General features: G+C 36.8%; 1 protein-coding gene across 3 annotated transcripts; it reads right to left on the bottom strand.

The window, feature by feature from the left end:
• Positions 1-235: 235 nt before the first annotated feature.
• Positions 236-7,588, bottom strand: LOC139898387 (uncharacterized). Of its 3 annotated transcripts, none has more exons than XM_071881114.1 (9): positions 7,490-7,588; positions 5,351-6,953; positions 5,024-5,250; positions 4,016-4,348; positions 2,957-3,203; positions 2,695-2,823; positions 1,792-2,007; positions 1,343-1,466; positions 236-706 (listed from the first exon to the last, which is right to left on the bottom strand). In XM_071881114.1, exons 2-9 carry the CDS (start codon positions 6,902-6,904, stop codon positions 462-464), a joined length of 3,075 nt encoding a protein of 1,024 aa, XP_071737215.1. In that variant the 5' UTR covers positions 6,905-6,953; positions 7,490-7,588; the 3' UTR covers positions 236-461. The 3 variants fall into 3 exon arrangements, with proteins under 3 accessions (XP_071737215.1, XP_071737217.1, XP_071737216.1); XM_071881116.1 differs by having other exon boundaries at positions 7,548-7,568; XM_071881115.1 differs by lacking the exon at positions 7,490-7,588 and adding an exon at positions 7,030-7,212.
• Positions 7,589-7,902: the final 314 nt, after the last annotated feature.

Genomic DNA, 7,902 nt, shown 5'->3' with positions numbered 1-7,902 from the left:
TAATCCAGAGTAGAGAGCTTGCTTCCATGAGAACCTCCGGCTTAAAAAAACCTGTTTGTCTCAAAATGGGTATATCAAATTCATTTGTGTTTACTCTAAGTATATTCCTAAATGATTATTTTACATTAAATATGAATAGAATGGATTTGTCTCGATATGGGTATATCCAATTATTTTGCGACAATGTGTGCAATAATTAACGGTATAAATTTTAAGAATTGTTATCATGAAAAAGAAGAGCAGGTGTTGTTATGCCTTCACTTTGTTAGAAAAGTAAAATAAAATTGTTTCTTACATGACAATCTTAGGAAATACTGTACTCATTTCTGAAGTGTTTATTACACACACTACTCAAAGATCGTTTATATAAAACTGTCTCAGTAGTATAAACTTGAAACCAAAAAACTAAAACTGAAAGTTCCGCCAAGTGTGTAAATCGACAAAGTATAGGTGAACCGGTTCTAGCTGACTGTGGGATTGGTGAGGGAATCAGATGTTATGGCATTTTCAACAAGCTCAGACTGTTCTTTCCCGTGAGCAGTGTAGAAACCGGTTGCTGTAGCAGCAGATGGGGCCCGCCCCACGTATTTGATGCTGTCTAAATTACCTCTGTCAAGTGCTTTCATAGCAGTTGCAAGACGAGGGGCAATGTAACTGTAAGCTCCCATATTCATCGGTTCTTCCTGGCACCAAACGATCTCGGCGTCTGATAATTGCATTGAAAACAAGGGTCATGAATATGATGTAACAAGAGTTATGTAGTAATAGATATGTTGGTTAGTACTTAATAATTTATAGAAATCTAGAGGCAGAACTTTGGATTGAATTTACTGACTAATGGGTGGACTCGGTTTATGATTAATCGCTAACGGTCAGAAGGGTAAAAAAAGTTCAATTGGGTTATAAAGTTACTGACAGTAACAAGTTTTTATATCAAATATGACACTCCAACTTACTGTTAAAGGTTAAATCAAAATTTGGACAAAAAGTAATAGGAGTCAAACCCAAACCAACCAATCGGTTCCAACTGCGGCCAGAAATCTTAGAATTCACATTTTTAATGCATACAAATCTCCTAGATCGTTTAAATGAATCAAATTCATTTTGTAGAAATATTGTTTTTGCTATCACAAGTATCTCATTAATTATTTATAAAACATTAAGAATATGGAAAGAAATGTAGTTGTGGGTTAACCCAACCCAACCCAACTGAACCATCTCGACCCAAAATGAACTGATCGATTCCAACCCAAACCTACTTTGTATCACAAGCTAACCAACCCAACCAGTCCCTATTTCCAAATCTAACATTCGTGTCTATATGAGTGTCTGAAGTATTTACTTGGATAACGTTTGAGTTCACGCTGTACGAGATCATAAGGGAATGGACAAAGCTGTTCCACGCGACAGATTGCAACATCTTTGCCTTCAGTTGACCTCCGCTTTTCATCAAGTTCATAATAAATCTGCAAAAATGCAGTCCCATTACAGCAATTATAACTGAAAAGCCAAAACTAGAAAATTACTATTTCTTAGTTGAAAATATGACTGGCAAACAAGACCCATTCTTCAAAAGATGGGCCATTTGGGTCGACTATGGGTTTTCTTTGGCTTCTTCTAGAGTGGCGATTTAAGTACAACACCAGACCCAACAGGTCTTTATATTATGTCTTCAAAAATTAAAGCGGGTCCAATGGATCGTAGAAACGGGTCTGAATGGGCCTGTATTATACACAGCCAAATACCCTATTAAAAAAAGAGTACATTATATCGGTCATTAATATAACGAACCTTTCCGGAGCATAGAACTAAACGTCGAATGCCCTCTTCGCGATCTGAGTGTCCACTTTGATCCTTGATCAGACGTTTAAATCTAGTGCCTTGTTTGTCAAAGCCAGGGTGACCTTGAACATCATCAAATTCAGATAAATTTGACTTGCACTCTTTGTGACGTAGTAAGTTCTTTGGAGCCATAACAATAAGTGGCTTACGAAATTCCCTGTGAATCTGCAACATCCCAACTAACACATGAGAAAACAAAATTGAGCTACATGGTAATTAATAACAAAATTGGGCCAAAACTGTTACAAGTTGGGTTGACCTGCAAATATTTATAATTAATTTTTCTTTATTTGTCAGACTTTGTTAACTAATGATTGCAAAAACTATATTATTACAGTAAGAGTAAGAATCTTAACTATTAAGAAGATTACACTGGGAAAAACTTTAAGTATATATCATTTAGTTAAACCCAAGGTTGAAAAAGACGTGAGAGGGAGACGAGTCGGTCAGGGCCTTGAAAGGTCGAGTCGGTGGGGATGAATGTTGACCAATGTTGTCCTTTTTAAATATAGCTATATTAAATACGTAGTATAAAAGTTGACTTTTGAGCGACAGTATGTTTCCCAGCTACTTTATGGATTTGGGATTTTCGTTTACACTACAACAGAACCAGACAAAAACTTGACTTTGACCGATTTTGACCAACTTTGACCCAACTTTTGACCATTGTCCGACTTATTAAATGTTTTTCTTCAAATCAGGACGGGCTAGTCACCAAACCGTTTGCAACCATGGTTCAACCATTAGAATAGCTTCGTTTTCTAATCAACACGTTTGATGTAAGACATTATCAAGTTGACATTTCTACCTACAATTTAAAACCTTTTAATGAATCGACTCAAGTAAACTTACCTGCCTACGAAGAACATGGAAATAGTTGGCTGGAGTTGTAACATTGACAACCTGCCAATTGCACGTTTGTATTTGATTGCGTAGTGTTGGTTCCATCTCAGGTATAACAAACGGGTTGTCATCACTCATCTGCAATCACATTCAAACTTCACCAAGTTACTATATAATCATAACAAAGTATACATTTTTAAGATATTATGTGTTTATACAACTGATGATATAATATTTAATGATCACAATCAGATTAAACAAGTGAATGTACCTGAAGGAAGCGTTCAAGTCTTGCACTAGAATGTTCTGGACCCTGACCATCATAACCATGAGGCAGTAACAAAACTAACCCGATTTGACGTAGCCATTTAGCCTCACCACTGCTCAAGAACTGATCGAATATAACCTGAGCTCCATTAGCAAAATCACCAAACTGGGCTTCCCATATCACTAGTGAATTTGGATTTTCCATCGAATAGCCTAATTCAAATCCCAGAACACCAAACTCTGAAAGAGAGCTGTATACGAAGCATGAAAAAAGATATCAGAATTCAAAATTCAAAATTTTCATTATTAGAGGGAGCAATTTGACACAGATACTTAAAAATGGGTCAATATTGGTTGTTATATTCCTCTAAATTACATGTCACGTAAAGTCAATTTGATGCAGACAACCTCCACAGACTTTTTAAATCAAAGATTTAGATTATTATCTTTAACACATTACTATTTACTATTTTGTTAAAAAAATAGAATTATAAACTGACGAAAGGATGTATGTGAAGGTTGCAAAAAGGCGTGGGACGGAATCGAGAGGGTCGGTACCTTAGAGGGTCGAGATGTTCGGGAGCATAAAGGGTCAAGACAATGGTCGAGACTGATGTTAACCAACGTTGACTTTTAATATATAAATATATATTCATATACATATACATATACATATACATATACATATACATATACATTTATATACATATTAAAGACAAAATACTTTCCTTAACTAATTTGTACCTATAATCGCTATCGATGTTAATTTATTACAAAAAACGAAACTAAAATACGACAATTTTGACTAATTTGACCGACTTTCTGACTTTTGACTGACTTTGTTCGACTCTTACCCAACGCTTGACCGATAGTCACCAATTTGTAATTTTGACTGAGACGGGGTCGTTTGCAACCATGATGTGGTCAAGCAAACCTCACACCGCACCATTTCAGCACCGTACCAACTATGACCAGTTGCCACCTCAACTATATTTACGCCTCTAAGGATTTCTTATATGAAAATGTATAATCAAATAAACCAGATATTATCATAAAAACTAACCTGTTGCTTACAGTAAACATTTCTTCATGTTGATTCATAACAACATGGTCCAACGGGCAATAACGTTCACCAGTTTCTTGATCATGGACTACAGAATGCCTGTGACTAAAAGTACCTCTCTCGACATCTTGGCCACTCAACCGCACATGATTCCCTTCGACCAGCAACGTTGCAAATGCAAGTGCTTCACCGACCGCCCAGTCGACACCCTCGCCCGTTTCGATCATCTTTAACCGATCTGCAAATATCTTTTTAACTGCTCTGTGAGGCTTAAAGGTTTCGGGAAGTGTTGCAATTGCTTTGCCAACGTTCTTCAAAATCTCTGGTTGGACCCTGAAGAACAGCGTAGACTAATTAGAAAGGTAGAAAGTATACAAGGAAAATGTGTCAGGTTGAGTCGGTTTGGGTAACGGGTCAAAACGTTTTTGGGTTGAAACGGGTCATGGGTCAATTGGGTCAGATTTTTAACTGGTCTACATGGTTCAGGTTGGTTCGGGTTGGGTAACTGGTCGAAATGGGTCATCGGTCAAATGGGTCCAACGGGTCATATACTGCTATAATTATTCATTATATTATTTTAGTAATCATTATTTATATATTTATTATATAAATTAGAAAATATAAGAAAATATTATTAATATTAATATACATAATAAATGATACAACCATGAATGCTTCGTCTGATGGATTAAACCTGTTATGATCTTTATACTCGACCCATTTGACCCATTCACAAGACCCATTAGACCTATCACTATTTATTGAGCTTTGGGAATTGATACCCATTAGACATGTTCTTTTATATTTTGTATAGGACCCAATAGGTTGGAAGGAAACCCATTGGACCTTTTTTAAAGTTTTTGTTTACATTGCCAGGCCTAATTATATTTTTCTGAAGACCCAATTGACCCAAAAGCTTGACCCAATTGACCCACATATGAGAGTATGGGTCTCAATTACCATGTATAGTCGAAAGTGACACGATTAAACAGAATATAAGTAACTTACCCGGTGTTGCGGATACGTGAAAGTTGTTCGGGGGATTTGAATCCTTCCCAATAAGCGGAAAGCCAGTCCCTTTTTTGAGGGACGTAATCCTTGCTGGCCAAAAATTCTTCATTAAGAATTTTGGTAACCTTATTTTGTATTCTATCAATGTCTTCTTTTGTTGCTTGACCAGTTTCTAGAAGCTTCTTTTGGTAAATTTCAAGCGCTAATGGGTGATTACGGATAACCTGTAACAAAAAATACCAACTGTAACCATTAGAAACAACACATAAACCAGTAGCTCAAAAAACTTGAAAATGATTATACAAATAGAAAACTCAAAACTACCTTGTACATTTTCGGCTGAGTAAACGATGGTTCATCGATTTCATTATGCCCAAATCGACGATAACAAACAATATCAACCACAACGTCTGAATGAAACGTCTGTCTCCATTCAGCTGCCAGCTCACACGCATGAACAACTGCCTCCACATCATCACCATTAACATGAAAAATAGGAGCGTTTAAAGCCTTAGCAACATCAGTACAGTACTGTGATGATCTTCCCGATAACGGATCAGTAGTAAACGCAACTTGGTTATTCACCACAATATGAATAGTGCCACCTGTCGTATAATTCGGTAACGCACTAAGATGCAACGTTTCGTACACCACACCTTGACCCGGAAAACTTCCATCCCCGTGTATCAAAATACCCATGTTCTTGGTTCGATCCACATCGTTTGAATAATACTGTTTTGCCCTAGTTTTACCTACAACTACAGAATCAACAGCTTCCAAATGACTAGGGTTTGCAACTAACGATAAATGGATTTGCTTACCACCTCTCGTTGGACGATCATACGAAGTCCCAAGATGATACTTAACGTCACCGGTCCCGGTATAAAGCCCGCCGACATCATCCGCGGGCCTCGTTCCGCCGCTAAATTCACTAAAAATCTGACGTAACGGTTTTCGAACCACGTTACCTAAAACATTTAATCTTCCTCTATGAGACATTCCAATTACAATACTTTCGACACCGAGATCTGCTGACCGGTCAAACATTTCTTTCATACCCGGGATTAAAGTTTCGCCACCTTCAAGCCCAAATCGTTTAGCAGCAGTCCATTTTGTAGCTAAAAAGTTTTCAAACTGAGTGCTCCAAATAAGCCTGTCAAGAATAACCTCACGTCGTTGTTTGTTATACGCCATTGAAGTTGGAGTTTCAATTTTGTCTCGTATCCAGTTACATTGTTCACGATCTGCAATGTGCATGTATTCATACCCAATGTTTCCACAGTAAGCCTGTTCAAGCCGGGTCAATATCGCCCTCAATGTTTGAACGGGTCGATTTTCAGACAAAAAACCCGCCATTCTCCATACACCCAAAAAAAACTCCCGGTCTAAATCAGCTTCGGTGAAACCATACAAAGCGGGATCTAAATCATCCGGGATCTGTCTCTGTTCTAAACCTAACGGATCCAATTTCGCTTTCATGTGACCATAAACTTGGTAAGCTCTCACAAGTAATAACAATCGCATACTCTCTTGTATCGTTTGGCCCGATATTCCAGGTGATGTGGCAGCCTGGCCCACAAAGTTTCTAAAGAAATTGTCCCATGATTCATCGACACTATTTGGGTCCGTTTCCCATGCTCTCTGAAGCTCTTCAAGATAAACACTACTGGTCCCGTCTAAGAAACTATCGGTCAACCGTGAAAGTGGGACCGCACGAGGGGTTGGTGCAGATTGTGCTTTTGATTTTGAAACTGTCGAGTGAAAACATCGAGTTCCCGAAGGAACGAGACGTGTCCTTGCTCCATATGATCCAACTTGTGACAATGTTCTTCTAGTCGAAAGCTTTGCCACACTAGATACAGCTCTAAACCACGTCATTGTATTAAACTAACTTTGAATTCTCCGTTTCTCGACCCTACCTCAAATTCTGCAAAAACAAGTTTATATCATTAACAGTAATATGCAATTGATACTGAAAATAACATGCGAACTCATTACGATACCATGACAATATAGCAATATCACACTGTCACGTATCGGTCAGTTTCAGCCATCTAACACGGAGGTTGTAAACAAACACCTCTCTTAATGATGTGATCCGTAGAAACAAATCAGTGAGAATAATTTAGGGTTCTAACAGAGGATCAAATTTCACTAGTACTAAACAAAAGAATAATTCATGAAAATAATATTTATAAAAAGATATTAACAATAAATCAGTTGTAGCTAAACATACTTACTGCTCTTAAAACCTAGATCCACAGATATAATCACAATTAAAAACAATATTAAGTTATACCTAACTGCATACACGCATACTAACTAAAAACCTACAGGTATGATTTCAGTACAACCATAAACCCTACAAATTAGCTTAAAATTAGTAGTGATTACAAGGTATCAATCAATAATTGAACACTAAAAACAACTGAAAGAGTAAGAAATGAAGTGATAATTAATTACCTAAGTTTAATTGCAGTCAGTGATTTGTAGATTGAAAAAAGAAAGTGAGAGATCGTACGTTTTTATTGATTCATTGCGTTGAAAATAGTTGCATTAGGTAGAGGCTGCTTGTAGGAACAGTTTAGGGAACTTTCGAATTATATTCTTTTTCTTCTAGAAGAAAAAAAAAGGCGGTTGATGTTTCATTTTACACCCTAAGAGTTTCATTTTATGCGTTAGGAGTCCTTATAGCCGTCAAAGTTGCCCCAACTCATGCCAACAAAGTACGGAGTAACAAATTTTTATGAGTAATAATTTTGTCAAGATTTTATGAAAATTTATTTCTATTTTTTAGATAATTATTTATTATTTATGATTTACTAAAAGATTTCAGAATTTCTACCATCTGTTTTTAATAAGTTTAAAACATGTCT

This window comes from Rutidosis leptorrhynchoides, chromosome 3 (genome assembly GCF_046630445.1).
Source record: "Rutidosis leptorrhynchoides isolate AG116_Rl617_1_P2 chromosome 3, CSIRO_AGI_Rlap_v1, whole genome shotgun sequence".
Lineage (NCBI taxonomy): Eukaryota > Viridiplantae > Streptophyta > Magnoliopsida > Asterales > Asteraceae > Rutidosis > Rutidosis leptorrhynchoides.
The sequence above is the reverse complement of the archived record's forward strand: the minus strand, read 5'-3'. Positions and strand labels throughout refer to the sequence as shown.

Excerpts from the sequence above, each read along its gene's own strand:
- LOC139898387 (XM_071881114.1), bottom strand. The coding sequence starts at position 6,904 with ATGACGTGGTTTAGAGCTGTATCTAGTGTGGCAAAGCTTTCGACTAGA. Across the intron at positions 4,349-5,023 it reads TCACGTATCCGCAACACCGG|GGTCCAACCAGAGATTTTGA; the intron begins GTAAGTTACTTA and ends GCTGTTCTTCAG. Across the intron at positions 707-1,342 it reads TGAACTCAAACGTTATCCAA|ACGCCGAGATCGTTTGGTGC; the intron begins GTAAATACTTCA and ends TGCAATTATCAG.